The sequence below is a fragment of the Podarcis raffonei genome, chromosome 1 (genome assembly GCF_027172205.1).
Source record: "Podarcis raffonei isolate rPodRaf1 chromosome 1, rPodRaf1.pri, whole genome shotgun sequence".
NCBI classification, from domain to species: domain Eukaryota; kingdom Metazoa; phylum Chordata; class Lepidosauria; order Squamata; family Lacertidae; genus Podarcis; species Podarcis raffonei.
The window spans coordinates 110451253-110477147 of record NC_070602.1 but is presented as its reverse complement, the minus strand read 5'-3'; the positions used below and the strand labels follow the sequence as shown (position 1 = coordinate 110477147).

Below are 25895 nucleotides of genomic sequence, written 5' to 3'. Positions count from 1 at the left end.
GAAGATCCCGTAACTATGCCAAAAATCACACCAGCAAATTCTCTACACATGGAGTTGTTGGGGAATGTACACTGGAATGCTATTTGATCTGTAAACTGTAGGAGGGCTCACACACACACACACACACACACACACACACACACACACCACCTGACCCTAGAATACATTTCTAGACAAATATAGGATATAGTAAATATTATTTTCCCAGTGCAGGTTGCTCCAGACCACAGTGGAACTGACATTACTATCAACTGGCACTATTGAGGTTTCACATCCTAAAATGCATTGCCTTTCAGCCTCCTTGTGCAGGCTGATCTTCTGCCATTGAGAGGAAAAACAGACTCTGGCTCTCCTCTGTCCATTTCTGTTCCTTCAAAACAGGAAGGCAGCTGGCTGTGCCTTTGACAGAGAGCAGTTTCATGCCCTGCCTTTTCTGCCTCATAGGCCCTGAGGAAGAGAGCTCAGTTCCCTCTTTTTCCATAATTTTCTTGCCAGCTTTTAGACGGCACGTTTGCAGTGTTCTTATTGTTAGTTCCTTAAAATGGGGTTTTTGAATCTCCGCCATTGTCAGATACTCATTTGAAGTTTCAGCCTACCCTTCCATATTCCAACTAACCTTCTATCCTCAAGGAGAACATAAATTCCCAGTGTAAAACAAAGACTAATGCACATACCCTCCAAAAGTAGCCATTTTCCCACCATGAAAAATAAATAAATCCTCCTGTTTTTCATTAATTTTCATTAATTTTAATTTTCATTAATTAGCTGATTCTTTTGGGGTTTTTTTGAAGACTCTCCAGCAAGAGAGGGAGCTTGCAGCCTTCCAGTGATTGTTGGACTCCGAAGCCCATCAGCCCCAGCCAGCACAGGATGATGGGAGTTGTAGTCCAACCATATCTGGAGGGCCACAGGTTCCCGCATCCCTGCTCTACAGTGTGGTATCTATTTGGAAATTATGGTTTGGGGGATATTTTCTTGCAAGATGTTTGATTTGTAGAACCTTGCCTTTTGTTGTGTGGCATTTTTTACTGACTGATGGGAAAATATTTTTTATTTTTACCAGCTGAAATGATTTATGTAGCATCATCCTTCAGCCACACTTAGGAGAATTGGCTTGGTTTGATAATCTCATACACTATTCTTTTCATATGTCACTGGAAACAATAATGTATAGTAAATTCCATGCTGAGTTTAATATATGCTAGAGCATATAATGCTTATATTTTGGTTGTTTCTTTTTAAAAGAGAGAAAATATTTATCCCAGAAGAATTAAAATTACATGGAATTCTTATGTTACTGTTACGTTTTGCTTTAAGAATTTATAAAATTAATGGATGGTATTCATCTAGATTTTACTCAGAGGAGACCCAGTGAAATTAATGACCATGACTAGGTTGGGTTCATTAATTCCACTCTGCTTAAAACTTCTTTGAAAACCACACAATATTATTTGGAAGTGAGTGCCTCACTGTTGTTCTCAGAATGAAAACTTTGCTGTTGAAACTGGGAAGCAGCCAATCACATTTGAGAACCCGATGTATACGACGAAAGACGGAGGAACTGGGGACATGAACGTAGTCCCTCCCACACAAGTAAGGGACAAACATAATAGGTGGTCTTTAATATTTCTTAGCCTATTAACCATTTGATACTGCTTTCGCCAGTCTTCCTTCTTTGGAAAGTACATCTGTAGGTTTGAAGATGTTTGAGAGCAAGGCAGGCAGCCCAAGACAGCACTAGGGCCTGCTCTGCTCAGATTGTCCCATTTCTCTCTCTCTCTCTCTCTCTCTCTCTCTCTCTCTCTCTCACACACACACACACACACACACACACAGCACCCAACGGACACCATCTTTTCCTGTGAGGAGAAGGAGGAAGAGAACAAGGGAGGCAGGCAGAGAAGACACCAAGGGGCTCCTTCCCAACCTTGGTATCCCAGAGCAAGCTGGTCAGTAAATCGCACAATTCAAAGCTGGAGTTAGTGAAACACAATCTTCACAGACTTGGCTGAGTTTCTGGCCTAGTGGAACACAGCAGCTCATGCCCTGGAGGTCCCTACTCTGTGAAATCTGTTGCCAAGACTAAAAGTCTCTACCTCCCAACAGCCATATTTATGTCTCCTCTCCAGAGTTTCTTGCAAGCAATCGGAGACTGTGCCTGTGTGGCACTAATCTCACCTCCTCTCTCTTCATGCCTTTCCTGGTTCTGGGAGACCAGTGAGGAGAGGAGCTTGTCACAGCAGTAGCAGCAGCAGGAGACACCTGTGCCTCTTCACCAGCCTGACTCATATCTGCCTCTTAACCTCCCTCTTCCTACTCCTGCTTCATCATCTGCCTCTGCCCCCTGATTCTTGACTTCCTTCTGCCACAGACTCTCCCTGCTCACTAAGCCCTGTTACTTCTTCATCTTCCAACACCTCCTCCTCCCAGCCTTCTCCCTCTTCTCTCCGTGATCACTCATCATTCTCCCGCCACCACTCCCTTGGTGGTTCCCCAGCTGGTTCCTCCCACCATTCCTCTGTGTCCAACCACTCCATGACACCTGGTCAATGTTACATTTTATATTATTTGCTTTAGTATTATTTTTTTATTAAAAAACCCACCTTGAGTGCTTTGGCAGGCAGCTAGTATATAAATGCAATAAAGAAACAAAATAGCTCGCATGTTTTTGCTGTCTTCTCAAACACTTTTGTGTCAACAGGTAACAGCTTCCAGCAGCGAAGGGAATGAAAACTTTGAGAATCCAGTATATGCCACGCCAGTATCTCCCAGTGCTCCTCAGCCTCCTGCAAGTACAGATGCAGCACCGGTAATAGAAGGCTGTTCCTGCAAAATGTGCCAGGATTGAATATGGAGAATGAGGCATCTTGCTTAGTAGAGCCCTTGGATGTCAAGCTCGTTGTGCCATACAGCACTTGACTCATGAATGTGGGATATCCAATCCATGCTCAGAGCCAGACCCATTGAAATCAATGGCATCAGTAACTTAAGTGCATTGATTACAATGGATCTGCTCTAATTATTGCTTCATTGGATATCAGCCAGTAATATTTCCCTTCCATGATACTGCATATAATTTAGATATGCAGCAAGAATGCTTAGTTTACCAAAACTAAAGGTAGTCATCACTTGTAAATATCTGCATCTTTATGCCTGTTTATTTCTCGTCTTACACCCATTCTTGCCCTCTTGTGTTTCACTTTATGCACACTTTGACCTGGTTCAGATCTGATAACTAAAAGTTGTGCCTGTTTTAGTCTTTTCTCTCTCCACCTTTGCCTCAGTCTGTGCTGCAGGAACAGCGATGATCATCCTTGACATTTGGTTAAACCAGGTGCTAAATAGTCAGACTTTTTTAATTTCTTGGAATAGTTCCGTTTTTCAGCTTGTGTTTGTTGAATCACCATTGATCTAAAAATAGGTGCAAAGTTTCAGACTTCTTTTTTTACACTTCCAGGAGTCAAAGTGGAGCTTCTTTAAAAGAAAACTGAAGCAGAGTACTAACTTTGAAAATCCAATCTATTCAGAGGTAAAGTCAGTTTGCTCAAATTCATTCTTGGCAAAAAAAGGAAAAAAGAAGGGAGTGCTGGATGACATCTGTCTGTCTGTCTCTTGGTCTGTCATTATGACAGATGGATTAAAACGTAAAACTGGCATGGACCACTAAAATGCCGATGAGTGGGTAACGAACTTGGGAGACATCTATATTGCAACAGTGCTCTCACATCAGCTTTAAGATCTCAGTTCTATCATTGATGATAACCTGGGTCTGGCACAAGGACAAACAACCTTTTCTGATTAGAAGCCATTTTTTGAAGGGCATAGACCCTTTGATAAATGCCATGCATATGAACATGAACCTCACCATGACAGTGGTAGGATTTGGGCTCCCAGGCGTTAGCCCAACACATCTCCCACTGGAATCAAGTGCTAAGAAGATTCTCTGGGGACCTCAATTCAGCAGGGATGCCCTCTGCTGCACTGCTCTCTTTCTCAGCAGTGTGTACTCTGGAATGTGTGAGATAGTAGAATTCTGGGCATAGCAGAAAGGATTGCTGTATGTCCTGTAAGATTGTTGGATATGAGACTACAGGCAGAGATTATTGGGGGGGGGGGGCTCCGTTCCTGACTCCCATGTGCATCGGCAGAGCTTGCATAAGTCCCCACCCCCCGTTCCAAACTGTTTTTGAGCCACTTCCGGATCGGCAGCAACAAGCACGTGAATGATTTGCTTGTCAATCAGAGGCACCTAAAGTGTTCGCTGCTGGTACATACCGTATTTTTCGCCCTATTAGACGCACCGCCCCATAGGACGCACCTAGTTTTTATGGGGGGGAAATAAAGAAAAAAAAATTATTTCCCCCCCAGGCGCGGGGCTGGCGCGGGGGAAGCCCGAGCTTCCCCCGACCCCAGCCCCCAGAACAGCCTGCTATCCACAAGTCTAGGGAGCCGCGCCGTCTCCCCAGGCTTGCGGAGAGCTGCGTGAAGCCCGGGTGCGCTCTTCAGCGCGCCCCAGGCTTCGGAATGCAGGCAGCTCTGCGCAACCCTTCGGAGCCCGCATGTCTTCGAGCCGGTCTCCCAAGGGTTGCGCAGAGCTTCCTGAAGCCTGGAGAGCAAGAGGGGTCGGTGGGCACCGACCCCTCTCGCTCTCCAGGCTTCAGCGAAAGCCTGCTTTCGCCCCATAGGACGCACACACATTTCCCCTTCATTTTTGGAGGGGGAAAAGTGCGTCCTATAGGGCGAAAAATACGGTATGTACTGATCAGTTTTGTGGCAATACATTCCACAAGAGGAAGGAAGGAAGACTGGAGATTACAAAGAGTAGAATGTGTGTGCGTAGATATATGAGATACATAACTTGAGTCACAAAGGAAGAGGAGAGGGAGCATGAGACGGGAATTAAAGCACTATGGTCACTACTAGGTCTCCCTGATACACCATTCACTGCAGATTAGGAGGCCCCTCCCCAAGCTTCATTTCTCCCGCTGCACCCCCTTTCTGAAGGTCTTCAGTTTCTCTCCCCCCACCCACAAAGAGAAAACACTACCTTTCTCCTCCACAAGCTTGGAAATGCCTCTGACAACAATGTCAGTGTCACCATCTCTTAGCCTAATCTACTTCACAGAGGTCTTGTGGAGATTAAGTGGGGAGGTGGGGAACCATGTCCACCACCTTGAGATCCTTGGAGCAGCAGTTCTCAACCTGTGGGTCCCCAGATGTTGTTGGACTACAACTCCCATCATCCCTGAGCTCTGGCCTTGCTAGCTAGGGGTGATGGGAGTTGTAGTTCAACAACATCTTGGGGACCCACAGGTTGAGAAAGGCTGCCTTGGAGGATAAATAAAATTCTCAGTCCGCCTTCAGATCCTTCCTCAGTACCCACCGTGTTTGTGAAGCCTTTGCCACAGGCCCCTAGTTCCCATGCCCAGGTGTAACAGAGCCTGTAACTAAGTCTAAATATGTATTAGTGACTTGCTGCTTGCTTCCCTTTCTCCACTGCCTCTGCTGTTTCCCCTGTGTTGAATGGTAGGTTTTAGGTTCCTCAGACCTGTTCTCTACTCTGTAAAGCACGTTAAGCAATAGATCAACACACACACAGAAAGAGTGTGTGTGTGTTGATCTGTTGCTTATGTCACTGAAACTCAGGCGTCAATTGAGGAGAGCTATGTTCAGAGCATATCGTACAATACATTTTGTTGTTTCAGATGGACAAGGAACACAGGGGAGATGCTGAAAGTGTCCCTCCCCCATCTCCATCACTGCCTCAGAAGATCATTCTCAAAAGAGATCAACCGTTAGCCTATACAGCAACTGAGGATTCGTTCAAAGACACCGCCAATCTCGTCAAAGAGGACTCTGTTGTATAACTAGCTCAAATAGGGAATAATTAGGCACACTCGTTTGCACATATATTTTTGTAAACAGAAGGAGGAAAAAAAATGGTTCACATCTCTTTATAAAGAAATATATTTAGCCTTTAGCTGGAGACATCTGTTGAAACCATGCCTTGTTGTTTTATTATTTTTTACACATGTCAATGCCTATTTTTATGAGCAATTATCACGGTGTACTATATGTATATCTTTGCACTGACACTCTCTGAAAGTAATGTTATAAATATACTGTACATTTGTAAATTTCTGAAAGATTATCTGGATGTCGATGTTTTCGTATGAATCTATTCTGAAACTGCATCATGGGGGTGCACCCCCTATGTAATTAATTATACTAAATAATATAGAGGAGAAGGTGGTGGCTCTCTGCTGAGTTGCAACAACCTTCAGAGCATATATTTATAGGCAGCGCTCTGCTAAGTCTGCACTGGTGCTTCTTCTATCCCATCTCTGTTTTACATACCAGAGCATATGAAAAATAGGTGCCTCTTTGTATGATACGAAACAGAACATGAACACTTTCCACAACTCTTTTCTTGGGCAACAAAAGAATTACAAGTGGCACAGAATGTTTTTCTTGGGCTAATATTTTTCCTGCTGGAAATAGAATCCTTCTTTCCCTCAGACATCATCTTTCCCTTAAGGTCCTAGCTTTATACACTGTCATTCCAAATGTCTGTAGGAAGCTGGGGTGTCCTTTACATTTTTGCTGCATCCACATTTAATTTAGCAACTTGTTTTCCTGGTCATCAATGGAAGAGTTCTATTCTCAGCTGAAGTCTCTGCAAGTCATTTGTGTATGGTTAAAACCAATTTTAGCCCGCTATCCAAAATGCTTGATTTCTGTGCCATAGCAATATGAACAATGCTGGTACGCTTTAAAATGAGCCGTCTCCGATGTTTTTCATGTGAACATTTTTGATATTTGTCAACTATTTATTTCCTGAGCTGGACAACAATAGAAAGGGAAACCATTTTTACTGATACAGCCTTGTACTATACATCTTGTTAGTTTTTACTACTGATCAAGACTGCTTTGTAGCCATAATTTGAACCCCTTCAGGAAAATTGTATGTGCCACTCCAGGAATAGTCTGAGCTGCCATTTAGTGTTCCTGACCTAGCTACTCAGAATAATGCCAGGCTTCGAAATTCATAACAGACTAGACTTCTGCTGTTTGGAGCGCGTATTCTCAAAGTCAAGTGCTATCCCTCTTTTAATATGCTTGGTTTTATTACCTTGATACGTACTTTGATTAGAAAACTGGAAAATGCTGCTGCTGAATAAATCTAATGTGTGTTTTATCATTGCCTGTGTTATCATTGATGGACTGTAGAGCATTGAGCCACATTCTCATCTACTGGGTAGAGTTCAGAAGTCAGAAACAACCACCATTTCCCCAAGACTAGATATGCTTATACATAGTTTGTAGTTCGAAAGAAAATTGCAGAAAAGGGAACTTGCAACACAATCACGTGCATATCGGAAAGATTTGAAGTGCTCATTCGTGGTGGCATGTCCTTACTTTATTTTTTAAAGAGGTGTGAACTCCCCAAATTCTTATATTTTTTTTTAAGCACAGGTAAGTTCAGGAACCTGGAACAAGAAAACTCTTCAACTTAAAAAAAAATCCTTATGAATGCTTTATGAAAACTTTTGTTGTTGATTAAGCAGTATATAAAACTTATCAAATAAGATAAAATAAAGGTACACTGTTCAGTTCAGGTCCATGGGATTGTTAGCAGCCAAATGCAAGTAAGTAGAGATAAGTCTGCAAAGGGTGATTGTGGTGGAAATGCTTTGTGGTTGAATCAAGGTGTTTTCCTCTCTTAAGGACATGGTTGTCATTTATTGTGAGACAGAGCTAGTGATTGGCCACGGTGCCCCTCCCTGGTATTGTGGTGGCTTCAAATGCGCTTACTTAGTCCAAGCACAGAAAAGTCAATAGCCACATCCATAATCACATAGAAGACCTATTCAGGTAGCTTTTCAGCAAACCGGTCAGTTGCAAAGCTGTATGGCATGAGGAGTAAAGGTCTGTTGCTGCCAAGAATGGTGAAGTTTGATTCAGTACATGTTTAAAGCTGAATCTATCTGATTCACACTTCCCCCAAATGATATACCAACTAAAATTGCTAGCCATTTATGTGTGTGTGTATTATTGAAAAGTGTTCAGTTTTAAAGAAATAATGTGATGCAAAGGGGAAAAAATGAGAAAGCTAGCCTTCCATACAGAGCTGGACCATAAAGAAGGCTGATCGCCGAAGAATTGATGCTTTTGAATTATGGTGCTGGAGAAGACTCTTGAGAGTCCCATGGACTGCAAGAAGATCAAACGCATCCATTCTTAAGGAAATCAGCCCTGAGTGCTCACTGGAAGGACAGATCGTGAAGCTGAGGCTCCAGTACTTTGGCCACCTCATGAGAAGAGAAGACTCCCTGGAGAAGACACTGATGCTGGGAAAGATGGAGGGCACAAGGAGAAGGGGGCGCATAATAAATAATAACAATGATGTTGTTAGTGAAAATAACATCCCAAGTGCATTAGGATAAATGGCTTGCAAAAATGTACATTAGTCAAAACTGCATATTAAAATGTGCTTACTAGAAATTTGCACTAAAATGCTGATGAATGGGTAATGAACTTGGGAGACATTATATTGCAACAATGCTCTTACATCAGCTTTAACATCTCAGTTCTTTCATTGATGATAACTTGGGCCTGGCACAAGGACAAACAACCTTTTCTGATTAGAAGCCATTTCTTGAAGGGAAGTTCCATTTAGGTATCTTTCAAGGCATTTAACAGAAATCTAATTTCAATATCTTGAGCGCTGCTTGGCATTCGCACACAGTAGTGTGGAAGAAAATGTGGGATTTTCTTTTCTTTTCTTGAGCTGCTGTCCTGTTGTGTGGCTTTCTCTCTTTCTGGTGAACGGAGGTAAACTTAATTGAGCTAGTTTTTAATGGTTAATCAGAAAACCTTAAGCAAACAAAACCTTTATCCTGACCTTTTTCCAAGACCATTGTGCACATCAAATCATGTACTGAACCAATAATTTCCTAATAGAAAAAATTCTAAGAAGCTCAGCATTGTAAACTCTTTGGGCTTAATTTGTGCCAAGACTCAGTCCCAGCATCTGTTTTTAATGCCAGGGCATTAAAATACGAAACAAGCAAAAATGAGCATGAGCATTTACCTCAACACTGAGCAGTTGTATTTTATTTCATTTAGATTTGTATCTCTCCCAGCTCTACAATCCTATGATTTTGTGATTAAAAATTTCAAAGAAGTTATATTCACCAGGCAAGATAGAAGAGTCTATAAGAGCACCATGGAGACAACAGTTTGCTTCAAAACATTGGCACATTCACCTGCCTTAAACATCTATTTGATATCTTTTTGCTGGATTACTGTCGCCTGCTGGAACTGGAAAATGCATTCTCAGCATTGCGTCAGAGAGGAACGTGGGGGCATAGGAGAGCGGGAGCCACAATAACTTTGCATCCCATCCAACTCCATAGCGCGTCCTTGGGTACTTGGCGGTCAAGGCGTGCTCCATACACTTTGTGACCTTAGAAACATCAGGATCACACAGCCTTCTCATGGATAGCCTTTGCAGCCTTAAATCTGCTAGGAAGATAAAAGACCCCATCAAATCAAGTGAAAATCTGGATTTTTAAAGCTAAGGGAACAGAGATCAAAACACAACTGTAGTTCTAAAGCAGCAATGCAAACACTTTTCACCCCAGTAGTCATGCTGCGCATAAAACCCAGCAACTCCTAATTCATTCAACAGCAGTCAAGTCTGCATAAAATACAGCGTGAAACCCCATTGCCTGCAGCTAACACAATTTCTTGAGTCATCTGTGCACCTGTTTTTCTAAATGTGTCCCATGCTGTGCCAGTCTTGTCCTAGAGGTAGAAGAGTTTGGATTTGATATCCCGCCTTTCACTCCCCTTCAGGAGTCTCAAAGCGGCTAACAATCTCTTTTCCCTTCCTCCCCCACAACAAACACTCTGTGAGGTGAGTGGGGCTGAGAGACTTCAAAGAAGTGTGACTGGCCCAAGGTCACCCAGCAGCTGCATGTGGAGGAGCGGAGACGCGAACCCGGTTCCCCAGATTATGTGACTACCGCTCTTAACCACTACACCACACTGGTACCATCGTGAAGTTGCATTTGGCCAGTTTCTGTTCGTAGTAGCACATTACAGTTTGGACAAGATGGGAGGACTTTCAGCACTGAAGATGCTGATTCAGTAAGACTCTGTTCAGCAGCTTGTTAGATCTTGCCTGCCTCACAATTCACCAAGATTATTTTACACTCAGAAGGTGCCCTCCCGTTTGCCTTGTCAATGCAATCCAGTTTAAGAGACTGCATATGCATATAGCAAGATATTTTGGATGCGACCTATAATGTTTGACTATATCAGGATCTATGAGACCTCCCTAGATCCTGTGAAAGCTAGGTTGAAGAGCATAGGTGAAGTTATGGCAGGTGAAGTTATTTGCCTACCTAGTTGTATATCATCTAATTGACTCTCCAAGGTCTCAGAAAGAGGTCCTACCTACTGCCTGCTACCTGGTTCTTGTAATTGGCGATGCCAAGGATTAAACCCAGGGCCTCTGGTATGCAAAGCTATGTACTACCACTGAGCTATGGGTTGGTCCTCCAAATTATAATTCCCCCATGGTCACTTTTCTCTGCCTTCATGGAGTGTGATCTTTTGAAAACACAATGCATTTGATCAACAGCATTCCAACTCGGGAAATGGTTCAGGGTCCCCTCCCCTCCCACCCCACCCCATACCTTCCTATCGAAAACGAAGCTCTTTCCCATCACAGTCAACAAAATGATTCGAAGCTGAAAATGATTCATTTTCAGAACATTAAGTTTGGTATAATGCCAAGTAATCCTTGCAGAAATCACCACATAACTGGAATAAAATGCAGGCATTCAAACCATCCCCAAGTTTTGTGCTGGACATTTGCACTTTCAGTCAAGGAAGTATTTCTCCCCGTATGAGTCTTTGGCCTCTGAAGTCAGCTGGTTCCACAGTCTTTGTAGGTCTTGCTCAATGTTCCCTATATTAGTTACTCCTGTCTTAAAGAATCCTGGCTCGATAATGCTCACCTTTACTCCGAAATGATGCATATCCCTCCTAAGAGAAAAAATTTAAAAAGTCATCAGTTTGTGGTGGGTTTTACCAATCCAATTAATGGTGCAATCTGAAGGCTGTGGGGCAGGTGAAACTGAAGAGGATGCACATGGCATATGCAATGTCCTGCTGGATGTTAATAAAAAAATGGTGAAAGTTAGGCCACATGAGTCTTATTTGTTTGCTTATGGTTCCCTTCCCATTGGAATAAGTGGGATCAAGCTATGCCAGGCAGAGATTAAGATCACCTGCTGCTACCCAAGATCCTCTTAGCCAGAGATGTTGAGGATTGAACATGGGACCTTATGCATGTCAAGCAGACAATGCTGGTGTGTGGCTTCTCACCCAGAATGGGGTCCTGTAGGTGGAATCTGTGCCTGGGTATTGCCTCCTGCAAATCCAAGATTGTGCCACCCTTACAGGAAGCAAATGCTCCTGACTTAGCTTTTTCCATGCTGTAGCCCTGATGCATCCTCTTCCGCGGTAATCCTACAACCGGCTATTATAAATAGTTGTTATGACAAATGAGTTTTGGCCTTCCTGTTTTCTTTTCCATGTGAACCCACAATTATACTTTTCAGTCGGTTCAGCCTGAGTTGCAGGCAGTCACAGATGTGATTGAACTTTCTGACAGTAAGAAATGTTGAACAGTGGAGCAGACTCCTTCAGGAGGTGGTGAACCCTCTTTCCATTGGAGGTTTTTAAGCAGAGGTTGGGTGGTCATCTGTCCTGGGTGCTTTAGTTGAGATGCCTGCATTTCAGGGGGTTGAACTTGATGACCCTTGGGATCCCTTCTACAACTCTACAACTCTATGACCACAGAGACAGTAGTAATCTACCATCTGTCACCCACAAGTCCACAGCAACTCACCGCAAAGTGTCAGAGAATGCCTCCACTCCCCATTTCGACACACAATAGCCACCCCCTAGAAATGCCAGGCGGCCCAGAACACTTGACACGTTGACAATCCTTCCTTTATTTTTTTTCAGGAGGGGGAGGAGCTTCAAGGTGATCCCAATCAGCCCCATTAGATTGACATCCAGGGTTTTGTAGAAATCATCCAGCTGCATCCAGTCAGTGGGGGCCATGGGTATGGATCTCCCAGCGTTATTTACCAAGCCATACAGTCCTATTTGAGTATTTTAGGAATAATTAAAAAAAAAAAGTGAAGAAGCATGGAAAGGATATCAGAGAATGAACTGGTAATATGGGTTTGGAGACTTGTCCTGACCTCAGATTGTTACACTATATATCTATATATGAAAAATTTCTGGCTGTAATTTGTAACACTATGTATTCTTACACTAGCAGAAGTAAACGATATCACATGAACAATACTTTTATCTCGACATTTTGCACTGTGTATAATTGTGCTTTAAAAACTGGAATGAATCTAAAATGCATATACCTAGGGAAATCTGGAGCCCAGGTGCCTCAAATCAGGCTTAATGTTCAAGAAATAGCGTATGTCATTTAAACCCCACAGACGTTGTAGACCATCTGGACAAATTCTGAGCAAACCATTCTGAATGGATGCTCAGTTCAGGTTGCCTCGAGGTGCCCCCTGTCTTTTGAAAGCAAGGCTGTGTTCTATAGGCTGCTTACCTACGCCCTCAGTTTCTGCCCGCACAAACTCCACAGCCTTGTCAATACTGCCAGGGTCCGTTAGATCAAGCTCCACGGTTTGCAATGACAAGGAAGTGTTGGCTAGTAGCTCCTGGCTCCCTTCCTTTGAGAGACACGCAGCAATGATGCGGAATCCTTTCTGGTCGAGGTACTTAGCCAGGGCATGGCCAAAGCCACTGTCACATCCAGTGATGACAATATACTTCCCCCTCAGGCCTTCCACTTTGAGGCAGTCTCTGATGAACCAGCAAACAGTGATGGAAAGGATGACAGCCACCATCCCTATCTGTCCGCCATCTGAAACAAAATCAGGACAGCAGTGTGTGGACCTATCTGCCACAAGTGCTCGCCATTCCCGTCAACTTGGGCCCTTCACAGAGGCTTTTGTTTCACGTTCCAGTTTCATTGAATCTTCCCATCAGTATAAGTTGGCAGCTAGAGACTTCTGGCACAACTTGAATAGTATCCAAGAGTAACATGCTTTGGAGGAGCAGATTTCTCCACAGCAGCTTCTCAATAGTTCTCTGCTGCTTTCAAGATGGCATCTGCTCTGTATTGGCCACTAACTCCCATCTGAAAAACCCTTCAACGTGAAAAAAGGGAGCTCAGTTAGCAGTTGGGGCAGTGCCCATTGTGGTGAACATTCTTTAATATTCAAGGCAATGATGAACATAGGATAGTGAAGGGAGAGGGGAGGGGAGGGAAGTTTGATGGCTCTCAAGTGATGTGGAGGACTGTGTTCTTTCTGTTACTTCCCACAGTGCTATTCTGCAATGGAAACGGATCGCAACCCTGAGCAAACCGCGAACTTTGGGCTCTTTTTTGGTGAGTATAATGACCCCTCTGCTTTGTGTTTTGTATGCTGATACTGGTGCTGACAATCTATATTCTGATCTATCAGAGACTAGATTTAGCATGGTGTGAACTCTCTTTCTCTTTCTTTCTTGACTGCCTTTCACTAGCCTGACCGTTGTAACAAAAATGTGTTCACAGTGTTTATTCAGCAAGTGATGCCAAGGAAGTTTTCTATCTGCACATCTTTGTATATGAAGCATGCAAAGCACATGTTTGCTTGGGCAAATGAATGCTCTTAATTGTGAGGCGATTTAATGATGATATCTTGGCATGTTGTTAGAGTTACACAGGGAAGTTGTAAGCAATAAAGTCAGCAAATATAGCCAGAAACATTTACAGCAGTGCTATTTCTCTTAAAAAATTGGTGCCGGAACTCACCATGAATGCCTCCCTTATTCTTTTATAATGGCAATGGCGCCCACCTGAGAGGTACCGGAACTGAGTTCCGTCTGAAAAAATGCCCTGATTTACAGTAATTATTTAAACCTTCCCAAGGTGTCATACAATTAAAATACAGTACAGTACAAAAACAATTAAAAATTAAGAGCGAGTAAAAATAAATCACAAACATTGACCCTAAAAAAATAAAAAGACACAGCACACAAACCATCAGCAGAACAAAACTCAAGAAGAAAGAGGCAGAAATATGTGGTCCTTCGGTGCTTCCCTAAACACTTGATGTCAGAAGTGAGGAAAACCATATTCTGAGTGGCAGATGCTAGTGATAAGTGGGGCCAGAAAAAAGCTTTACCTCAAAGCGATACCCACATTGATACTTTTGTAGAAATGCTTGATAAATTCTTTAAGGAACACCACAGGTATCTCCGCTTATCCTCCCACCAGGAAATTCACCAGGAAATTCTTATGCTGCTGTTCACATGGGGGTCATCAGCATAAGATACTAGTAAGGCACTGCAATTGAGTACCTATGGATCTATCTCCATGAGCTTTTTATCTCTTAAATCTCTGTCAGATAGAAAACTAATTATACCCAGCAGGCTCAAGGAGAGCACCAATTACAGCAGCCACATGAAATGCAGGCCAAAGATAAAGGGGAATTTAAATCAGGACTGCCCATTTCATGACCCACTGAGCCAGACATAGCTCACCCTGCAGCTGTTGACGGCGGTATACCAGGTCCTTGACAACCTGTCTATGCCACCCACCCCAGGCAGGCTCCCCATTATCAAGCTTTTGGTAGAATTAACTTGCTGGGTCACCAACTGAGCAGACCTGCTTTAAGTGATGGGGGAGGGAGCTCAGGCAGAAACATTAAGGCACATCCATAATTGTATTGGTAAGGATTTCAGCCCCATGTGCGCTTACTTGTGAGTAGGTCCCACTGGACTGAGGATTGTTCCCTTGAAAGAGCAAAACACTGAGCCTAAAAACACTTACTTTAGGAACCACCAATGAACAAATCTCAGGGCCTGGTCTGACGATATCTGAGACCACCACTTTCCTGAGATGACTATCTAGGAAAGACATTGACATTGCCTTGGGTTCCATGGTAGAAGAGAGACTGGATATTAATGTAACAGCAGCAGCAACAACATCAATAAATTAAATAAAATGAAGATCACTATCATCATCTATACAATACTCATAGAGTGGGACCTATTTTTGATTATTTAGCCTATATATGATAGTCACCTGTCAATACACGGACTGCGATATCTTCTGAACCATTTTGCCAAGGCGTTGGTTTTATTCCGTGACTTGTACTTACACTCTGCAGAGATGTCTCTCCCACTCATTGCAGGGTCAGAACACTCAATTCTCGGGTTTTATGCTGGTTTCAGAATGGATGGTAGTTGGGATTTCAACTCATGAGGCTTCTCAGTAGCTTCTGCACAATTACATCTTTCTGGCAGTCTAAACGAATATACAAGTATTACACTGTGATTTTCTTGCAGGCATTTACTGGCACTACTCAGGTCACTGAGAAGGTGGATATCTTAATGCCAGTGACCCCAGCTGACCCTTTCACTCAGGCTTAGCCTGATTTATATCCTTAATGCGTGCTTCTCCCACCTCAGCTGCCAACAGAAGGAGTACCAATTCAAATTAGAATAACTTTTTGAAATCTGAAAGCTGCCCCCTGCTCATTTGTGTGCAGATCTCCTCCCTGTTCAAAGAATAAATAGATTAAGAAATGATTTGAGGTACTTGCCATCTTGTGGGTGTTAACTGCACAGCATCCCCAATAAACTATTTCATTCATTATCTGGCAGGCAGGTTTTTGGACTTGAATAGTAGAACCTGGCTACATATTTGAAAATTTGAGAAACAGCACATGTAGGGAGGGTATCATTACTTCTCTCTTTCTCTTTGGCGATCACTCATAGCCGAATAAGATTGTCTTCCATAAACACGGTTTTAACAACGAGTCCATAGGTGACTGTGGAGGCCAATTCTGGATCCACACGTCCTTCCACAGTGGGGACATTGGTTCCCGGGTGGGAGTTGATCATGGTGTGGATTTACCAAGCGTGCCTTCCTCTTAGCACGTTTCTCCCTTACGTTCTGAGTTTGAGTGTCTTTGAAGTCCATGACACCTTTGGTAAAGGCTGTTCTCCAGGTTGCGCTCGCAGGCCAGTGTTTCCCAGTTGTTGGTGTTTATACTACATTTTTTCAGATTTGCCTTGAGACAGTCTTTAAACCTCTTTTGTTGACCACCAGCATTACACTTTCCACTTTGAAGTTCGGAATAGAGTAGTTGCTTTGGAAGACGATAATCAGGTATCCGCACAACATTAATTATAGCCATGGTACCAATGGCAATTTGAAATTCTGAGTCAAACTCTCGATCTGCATGTGAAGCTCTGGATCAGAGTGGAGAATGAGTGTGGGGAAAGCTAGTTTTATTGAGTGTGTTGGGCTCTGAAATGACCAAGCAAGTATGTCTGCCTCTCTTTGAGGAAGAGGGGGAAATTGCTCCACCAGACAAGCAGAAATGCTGATAAGGAGATCTCATTAGTGTGATGTTGAATTCTTCCCATGGTGATTTACTTGTTATGAAGTAAATATGCATATTTATCCTATCAAGTTGCTTTGTTCCCTTTTGCAGCAAAAAATAAATTAATTTTTTTTAAAAAAAATTGAGTGAGAATTTTGAACCAAATGGCTTGTCAAAGTGATTCATTCATTTCAGCAGGCTAAATCTAACAGCAACCTCAGGAAGTTTCAGAGTTCATTTTAATTTTGATTGTCTTTTAAACAGATAGTATATTTAGCTATGTCGTGTTTGTGCTAGTGGGCATTTTACTGCTTTTGCAATGGTTTATAGCTACTAGCAATACAGATTTATGAATGACTTCATTTGTTAGTCAAAAGAAAACTTCCAAAACAGAATCACATCTCACCTGTGCCTGAGATAACACTCTGGTTTCTTCAGAGCTCGAAAGAAAACTCAACGGAACTGAAATGACTGAAGCAATCATGGAAATTGCTTAAGCAGAGTGTGGGCTGGTGTTGCAACATTTATTCAACAAGAACGAAAAGTCTGTCAGCTTCTCATCTATAGCAGGGATTGTGACTCTCCAGATGTTGTGGACTACAACTCCCATCAGCACCAAAATAGTCAATGGTCAGGTGTGATGAGAGCCGTTGTCTAACAAAATCTGGAAGGTCACATCTTTCCAGCGCTACAGAAAGCAGTTCTCGAAAAGTCAGCATTTCTCAATGATTCTGTAAGTCCTATCTGATTTTAGAACTCTGTCTACAGCTTCTGGAATGTCTGTGAATAGCGCATTAAAATATTTACCTCAGGAACATTCTTACCTATGAATTTTAACATGGAAACACAAGACACTTGACAATCAAAGATATTGTGCATGTGCAGGGCTGCTAAATGGTTTAGGTCAGTGTTCCCCAACCTTGGGCCTCCAGCTGTTTTTGGACTACAATTCCCATCATCCTTGACCGCTGATCTTGCTAGCGAGGGATGATGGGAGTTGTAGTCCAAAAACAGCTGGAGGCCCAAGGTTGGGGAACACTGGTTTAGGTTGTAATTAGTTTCAGATGAAAGATACAAGTGCAGCATGAAAGATTTGCTATGCATACTGCAAACATATATTCTATGGGCCTCGAAGTTTTTTGTAGTTTTTCATGAGTCCATCGTATAATGAATGAGAGATTTATTATATAAACATACTCAATGCTGTGGGGGAATGACTAAAATTAGTGTTTAGTTACACTGCACTTTCTGTTTTGCCTTTTTATCACTGGTAGTCAAGTTTGGGGCACACCCATGAAGATTGGATCTTGAATTCATAGAATTGGCTCACATAATCAGTTGACTAGATCTTATACTCATTTATGCTCCGCCACGTAGGAATGTGACTCAACTACTGCTTGGTCTCACTTTGTAAAAATACGTCTTGTGAGGTAAGTGTCATCTTATGGCGAAGAAAGAGGTGTGTGATTTCTGTGGAACTCCCAAAGTGCTTCTGAACAGTGAAGTGGTTAGATAATTTAAGACTCTGAACAGAATGACCTTATGGAGGCCCATCTCTTTTGATGGGAATGCGTGTTAATGCACACAGCTTCAACTATCAAGGCTGCCATATTTTGAAGAGCAAAATAGAAGACACATTTGCAGACTTCTACTTTTAGCTATGTATCACTACGACAACTCTCATTTTACATACTCCTGAAAAAAAGGCGTGCCCTGGAAAAAGAGGACATATGGCAAGCCTTCATAAGGAGACTCTTTTGACCAGCTGTGGGGAGACTTTGGCCCTCTAGATGTCGCAGAACTACAACTGCCATCATCCCAGGCCATTTGCCATGCTTGCTGGGGCTGATGGGAGTTGTAGTTCAGCAACATCTGGAGGGCCAAAGGTTTCCCATACCTGCTTTTTATTTTTGTAAGATGCCCTTATTTCATAATGTGGTAATAATGATGCTCAGCTGAGTGGGACTTTTGCCTCAAAGTCAGGCCACAACAGCACCACTGTTTCTGGACAAAGGATATTCCCAGCGACTGGGATTCGGAGGCGTAATATATCTGAGAGTAGAAGCAGCTGTTGATAACCATGTCCTGAATAAAGAATTAGACATCTCTTGAAAACAAACAGTTCTTCACTGATTCTTTGGCTATGAACACATCACAGCTTTAAAGCACATATCCATAGTTTGTTATGGGTGCTGGGAATTATAGCTATTTGTGAGGTAAACTACAGTTCCCATGGTTCTTTGAATGTACTTTTTAAAATATAGTGTGTATTCAGCCTTCATTGTACAGATGAACAAACTTCACTAACTTGCAGTCATTAATGAAAGATAATGTCCTTTTATTCAACATTTTGTTTCAGAAAGACAGTCAGGGGAAAAAAACCTCTGCCTGTCTGTCTGTCTCTGTTGAGACCTACATTCCCTCAGGGATAATCCATCAGGAGCCTCATGCTAATAGTAGCACAGTCAGGCTGATAATGCGTAGAACCAGTGACAAAAGTGTTCTGGATTAACTAATCTAGAATAAAGGCTGCCCTGTTTTGATTTTCACCATGGCTACATCAGATTAGGCTTTCCAGTCCTATGCAGGTCTCCAGAAAAGTAAGCTCCGCAAAATGTTATGGGGTTACTTTCAAAAAAATGCAACTTTTATACTGAATAATCATGTAAATAGATCTATGTGGTATAACCAGAGTTTTTTTCAGCCAGAACTCGCCAGAACTCAGTTCCAGCACCTCTCAGGTGGGCACCATTACCATTCTAAGAGAATGAGGGAGGTGCTCATGGCAAGTTCCAGCTAGACTTGACATACGTCCGGAAAATTCCTGACGTTCTGATTTTCGGGTATAAAAATGGTGTCAGGGGGGAATTTTGCTGAAACAGAAAAATGTCAGGGAAAAACCCGTATGTATGGGAAAAGCAGTGGAAACAGCTCCAAAAGTTCAACAATTTTGCAGGTGTCAGGAATTTTACTTTTTGAGATATAGCAACCCTAATTCTGTTACCTCCTTTTCTAGAAAGATAGTACTGGGCATTACAAATAAACTTTTTTAAACCACTAAGATAATGTAGTCAAATCTGGATCTAGGAGCACATGAAGTTGCTCATCTGTTCCTTTAGTGGGAACACATCCTCATCCCGAACAGGCAACTGGCACATCTCTCATCTACAGCAGTTCTATCTTGAAAGGATTGAAACTCTGTTTATTGGCCTGCATCCAGCCCTCTGTTTCATCCAGTGCTTACATAGCCACACCTGACTCAGATATTATCGAGAAATGAAGCTGGGCGTCATCAGCATAGTGATTGGCACCTTGTCCCGAAACTCCTAATGACTGCTCCCACTGGCTTTACATAGATGGAAAAAACAACAACAACCCCAGGAGCCATGCTGGATCAGGCCAAGTCCAGCATCCTGTACTCTCAGTAACCAACTGTTAAGTTGTGGGTGAACATATCAGACGACACAGCGATTCTTCAAACAGCTCTTGTTTATTCAGAGGCCAGAACAGAACTGAGCTGAAGGCCTCAGTCAGCCTGCTTATATAGAGCTCCAGTACAACGTTACTGTAGCAACTTTCTAAAACTATCCAATCACTGAACTTTCGATCCTTCATTTGCATAACTATCTACAGTATCCCCCTGCTGGCCCAGGGTGAGAACTTCAGTACATAACACCAACCACTTGCTTATTGGAAGGCCACTAGCAGGGCCTGAGTGCAGCAGCACTGAGCATTTGGGGAGAGTTTGGTACTCAGTGGCACCTCATACTGCAAATACCAGGGGGCCAGGGAGCTCTCCCTCAGTGCTATTCTCTGGACATGATACTCTAGGTAGGACCAGAACCACCTTAAAACAGTGCCCCCAATATCCACCCCATTGTACTGACTCAGAAATGACGGCATGATTGATGGTGTCCAAAGCCACCAAAAGCCCAAGATGCAGCAGCAACAAGGTCTCATTTCCCTTGTCTCTGTCTGATAGAGACCAAGATTGATTCAGTTCTGAAACTGATTGGAATAGCTCCAGATAATAAGTCTTCTCCAAGAATGCATGCATAAAAAAAATATATTTTTTTTTAAATCAATGAAAAACAAGAAGAAAATGAACAGGACGGGGGGACGGGACTGATGGGATGGAAGAATTGGGTAGCTTTGGAAGGTGCTGGCAGCGGGGGGAGGGTGCCATGTAAAGTGAAGCTCAAGTCACATGTGACCCCTTATAACAGGTTGCTAATCTGTGTTATGCACACATATACCTGAAAGAAAATCCCATTGAATTCAGTGAAGTAACTTCCCAGTAGACATGCATAGGACGGCGATCCTGGGGTTTAAATTTCTGAGCATAATTTTTTTTAGGAAACTTCCTTAATTCAAGAGAGTGCCAGATTCAATGCACAGATACATGCAAATAACTTCCATCCAGGGCAGTGTGAGGTCTGGGCAGTTCTCCTGTCCTATCAAACAAGGGGTTGTTACTATCAGAACTGATAGAACATAAAAGCTGAAGGAGTGTCTCCACCCCTGTCCTTCAGCCTGAACACTGCAGTCCGGCTTTGAGGGCCTTCTGGCAGTTCCCTCACTACGAGAAGAGAAGTTACAGGGAACTAGACACAGGGCCTTCTCAGTAGTGGCGCCCACTCTGTGGAATGCTCTCCCATCAGATGTCAAGGAGACAAACAACTATACAACTTTCAGAAGACATCTGAAGGCAGCCCTGTATCAGGAAGTTTTTAATGTTTGACATTTTATTATGTTTTTATATGTATTGTGAGCTGCCCAGAGTGACTGGGGCAACCCAGCCAGATGGGTGGGGTATAATAAATTATTATTATTATTATTATTATTATTATTATTATTATTATTATTATTATTATATGTGAGGAGGGATGTCTGAAATTTCCTTTGTATGTTCTTCAACAAGTTTTCAGTGTTGTCAGAATAGCAGAGCTTAGTGGTGATTTGCCCATGGGGAGGTAACAGGCTAATGTTATTACACAACAGGATCACTAGTTACTGACTGGAGTTTTTCAAAAGAGAGGAAATGTGTGTTTGGTCATTAATCTCTAGCTGCTTTTTAAAGACTGTTTGTCTTGCCTTATACAACCCACAACACCACCAAAGGCAGACAGATGGACTAGAGTTCTTTACTCTGTGGGCAGCATAACACATTGCAAATGGGAGGCTGGTAAGTTACTTATTAACTGTGAAAAAGGACACTTGCTTTATTTTCACCAGCCTGAGCAATGGAGCTAAACCTTGAAAGACACTATTATTCTGAAGCCTATTATCAGATGCTTAAAATGATTTCCAGCAAAGGTAATAATAATAAGTAGGACTGGCCCAGGGCATTTTGGCACCTGAGGCAAACCACAAAATGGAATCCCTCCTTGCCAGGGAAGAAGGGGTGAGTGAAGATCTACATCAGGAACAAGGGGAAAATAAAGATCTACACTGGAAACTGATGCCCCTGCGGATCCTGCTGCCTGAGGCGGTCTCCTCACCTTGCCTCGTAGGTGGGCTGCCCCTGATAATAAGGCTATATAGGATCTAAACATAGACACATGGAAAGTGAATTGGGTGAATTCCTTGAGAATTCCCCCCAAATCTTGCTCTTTATTTCCACAGATCTCTGTTTCTCAAATAGAGTAATTAATGAAGTAGCCTAATAAGAATCGTTAAGTACTTTGTGTACTACATAATGTGATTTCCTGAAGATCTCCAACTTTGGAGCTAAACCAAAAGTGATCCGGCTTTCAGGTCACCATTAAAAGGTCATGAAACCAACCAGTGGCAAGTAAGTTCATGGGGCCATCCCATGATTATATTACACACCCTGGAACTTGTAGTTCCATCAGCCCAGGGAGTTGTTTGACATGACAACTGGCTGGCCTTGATTCTCAAAATAGATCAAAAGGAAGTTTATATTAACTGGAAATTCTGTTATTCCACAAGAAACCATTGCATATCAGTGTTATAGAAACATATGGACTAATTTAAGGCTTTATTTTAGAGAGTAAATTAAACCACTATTTATATTGGCCTGTTTTGGGATTATCCTCTCCATTTATTTTTGCAAAGGGTTTACACCAAGTGTGCTGATACCTCCCCTCTTCTGTGGGGATGGTACTGTTTTGGCCATATAAGGAACAAGCACTTATAGAACGGACTTCACTATTAGTATATATAGGATGATTCCTCAGGGAGAAAGGTATGTTTATTTAAACAGCACTGAACAGTTAAGAATCACAAGCTTTTTGCATGTAAACCCACGAAAGGCTTTCATGAATGACAGAGGAAGCAAGCAAACACAATTGCCCATTGCATGGAAAGTGCAAAACGGAAAAGAAAAACATAGCTTCAGTGGTTTTGCCATGCCCAAACTGAGGTAGAAATATTAACAAGACACAGAAGTAAAATTTCATAGAGCCCACTCCAAAATTCATTAGTCTGTAACCCTACTCAGAGTAAACACATTGAAATTAATAGAAATGGCTAACTTGGGTCCATTTATTTCAGTGGGTCTACTCTGTGTAGGACTAACATTGGATAAACCTATTGCACTTCAGGCACATTACTCTGATAGTCTTCAAGTATTTATTTTATGAATGCCCTTATGTCCATTGGAAGGAACAATTATAAACATGGCAAGCTAGCGTACATTATACCACTGTGTGGGACATGTATGTTGCTTCTAACAAAACGTTACCAATATTTACAATGTACAAATAATGTAATATTGAAATACAGGACAGTATAGTTTGTAACACACAATAAATTAATGATTCCTGCACGGAAAAAACAATAATACAATACATATGATAATTCTCTGAGATGCACTAAAATGGCTATTTTAGCTTTAACAGACTCTAAAAATTAGACTGGACAGATGTTTTTATACTGGCTGCTATTTGAGGAGCTTTTCTCAAACAATTGAAAGTTGTCCACTCACATTGCCGTTCTGAATTTACTCTACCTTGCAAGCCCTCCTAATGCAACACTAATAATCTGTTTCAAATGTGAACACACAGAGCTTTTCGTGTTCTACAGTTGTGATCACAGATGTGTGGACTGGGGTACTACTGGCCTTAGAAGAATACAACAGGATATGTTGCTCACCCCTCCTAAATACACACACACACACACACACACACACACACACACACACACGAAAGTATAATTACTACAAAGCAATTGCAGTGAGGATGCAGTTACTGTTAGAATTCCTGCTCCATGATTGCAGTCATAGGATTGTTGTCTATCACATGACGGTGTATGTTTTTACTCCACAAAGTGGGAAGTGACAGAGACAGGATGTTTGTGTTACTGTATTCCGTGAAATGGGACTATTGTCCTTTGTCCTTTCTCTTTGCTGTCTGATGCTAGAGAGAGAGGGAGCCACGTTGCAGTGCTCCATGTGTGTTTATATATAAATAAAGTAGATTAGCCAGAATGCTGAGTTGCTGAGGTCGGTTACGCAAGCTGCGAAGACTCTGCGGATCCCTAAGTGTGCCGATGTCTGTTGACATCGGTCCTGTGATGTTCCGGCAGAAGAAAGCTTTTGAAGTTCCCGAACAAATGACCGGGAGGGAGAAAACATACCAGTCGGGCATGTGACTCTACCAGGGTCCTACTCAAGCGTAGGACGAGCTCCTGACAGTTACACCCCACCCAGCTGCCCACCCACTTACCCAGATTTAGGATCAAAGCTGGAGGAGGAGGATTCACCAGTCTCAGGACTCTGCCCTTCTCTGGAATATCTAGCACCAACACCACCATAAATAGGGTGACCTGCACCACTCAAAGAGAAAGCTGCCCCATGGTTTGAGAACTGCTGAGACCTCAGAGCAGTTCACAAAATAAAAACACAAGACAAAACACAAAATGCATAATAGAAACAAGAACAACCAACCCCCCCAAAAAACAATAACCCCCTCCCTGCAAGGTAAACCACCCACAGGTAAATTTTATAAGCCACACAAAGAACTGGTTTGCAGATTGGAATTCAGCCCCAAGGTCCTCTTTTTCCCCCATTGGAAAGTTGAAGACAACTGAAAGTATGTGCCTGACTGCTTACCATGCAGCAGAATCTTTATGTCTCCTACTGCTCAACACTTATAAACCCTTGGATGTACCATCTACAAGGTAAAGGTAAAGGTAAAGGGACCCCTGACCATTAGGTCCAGTCGTGGCTGACTCTGGGGTTGCAGCGTTCATCTCGCTTTATTGGCCGAGGGAGCCGGCGTACAGCTTCCAGGTCATGTGGCCAGCATGACTAAGCCGCTTCTGGCAAACCAGAGCAGCGCACGGAAATGCCGTTTACCTTCCCGCTGGAGCGGTACCTATTTAGCTACTTGCACTTTGACGTGTTTTCGAACTGCTAAGTTGGCAGGAGCAGGGACCGAGCAACGGGAGCTCACCCCATCGCGGGGATTCGAACCGCCGACCTTCTGATCGGCAATTCCTAGGCTCTGTGGTTTAACCCACAGCATCACCCACGTCCCTATCTACAAGGTAGAAGATGCTAACTAGAAGGTGGTATTTAGCAAGTGCTCTTTCTCTCTTTCTTTTGGTGGGCAATGCATTCTGATTTATCTGGCTATGGCAGATGACTGTGGTGCCACAGTTCAAACAGCAAGTAGCTGTTTCACACCAGCATTCTGTCACACAACACACTTTCAGCCAGCACACATAACTTGGGGTTGTGACCAGTTGCATTGTGTCAGTTGACACCATCCAGCCATAGCCAAATATGTCATGAGCTCCCTTCTGGAAGTGGCAACCTACCTTCCCCCCCAAACCATGGCGTAGCGGTGGGAGAAGTAAGGATGCCTCACTCACCAGCTTTGCAAGAGTCAGGATCACTCATTGCTCACTAGGGCCGGCCCAGGACATTTGGCCACTGATTTGGGAGTCTCAGCTTGCCTCATGGGCCGGCCAGCCCAGCCACTCATTCAGGAAGGAGTTGGCACACTTCTGCTATACTAGCTTCCCCTTAGACCACCCTAGCCAAACAGCCTGGGGGTGGAGCATGGGATATGAGCTTCCAGTCTTCAGATACGTGAGGTAACATATTCTTCAGAAAGGAAAAATGTTCTATACATGCTCAGGGGCCCTTGGAAGCTATCCCCCCAAAAGATCTATTGCCTTTGGGAAGAAAAGAGAGCCGAAATATGCTCAGAGGCATTTAGCACTAGAAAATGTTTGTTAAGGAAAAATGGGATAAGTCGTAAGTTCCTGGGAAGTCAATAATATTTTCTGTGGGAGGAGAAAGAGATACCTCCATGGTGTTGGGTAGAGCTCTTAGGAGGAACTGGGCTCTGTTAACAGGTTGTAGTATTTGCAACGGGCATAATTATCTGTGTACTTTGACAACGTTCTGACAAACTGATAATTTCAAAC

At 42.8% G+C, this 25895-nt stretch overlaps 2 protein-coding genes and 1 pseudogene across 4 annotated transcripts in view; 2 read left to right on the top strand and 1 right to left on the bottom strand.

The window, feature by feature from the left end:
- The window catches only part of LRP2 (LDL receptor related protein 2), a 149874-nt gene extending 142673 nt beyond the window's left edge, over positions 1 to 7201 (top strand). For both annotated transcript variants that reach the window (XM_053409052.1, XM_053409062.1), the window contains exons 76-79: positions 1483 to 1593; positions 2702 to 2809; positions 3458 to 3529; positions 5706 to 7201. In XM_053409052.1, coding sequence (XP_053265027.1) covers positions 1483 to 1593; positions 2702 to 2809; positions 3458 to 3529; positions 5706 to 5867 — 453 coding nt within the window. In that variant the 3' untranslated portion in view covers positions 5868 to 7201. The remainder of the gene's footprint in view (positions 1 to 1482; positions 1594 to 2701; positions 2810 to 3457; positions 3530 to 5705) is intronic.
- Positions 7202 to 9128: 1927 nt separating this feature from the next.
- On the bottom strand, positions 9129 to 15692 carry LOC128423636 (retinol dehydrogenase 16-like; annotated as a pseudogene).
- Positions 13386 to 25895, top strand: part of ABCB11 (ATP binding cassette subfamily B member 11) — an 81086-nt gene continuing 68576 nt past the window's right edge. The window contains exon 1 of one of the 2 annotated variants that reach the window (XM_053408980.1): positions 13386 to 13507. The gene's annotated coding sequence lies outside the window, so the exon portion shown is untranslated. The remainder of the gene's footprint in view (positions 13508 to 25895) is intronic. The other variant, XM_053408970.1, reaches the window with a different exon arrangement.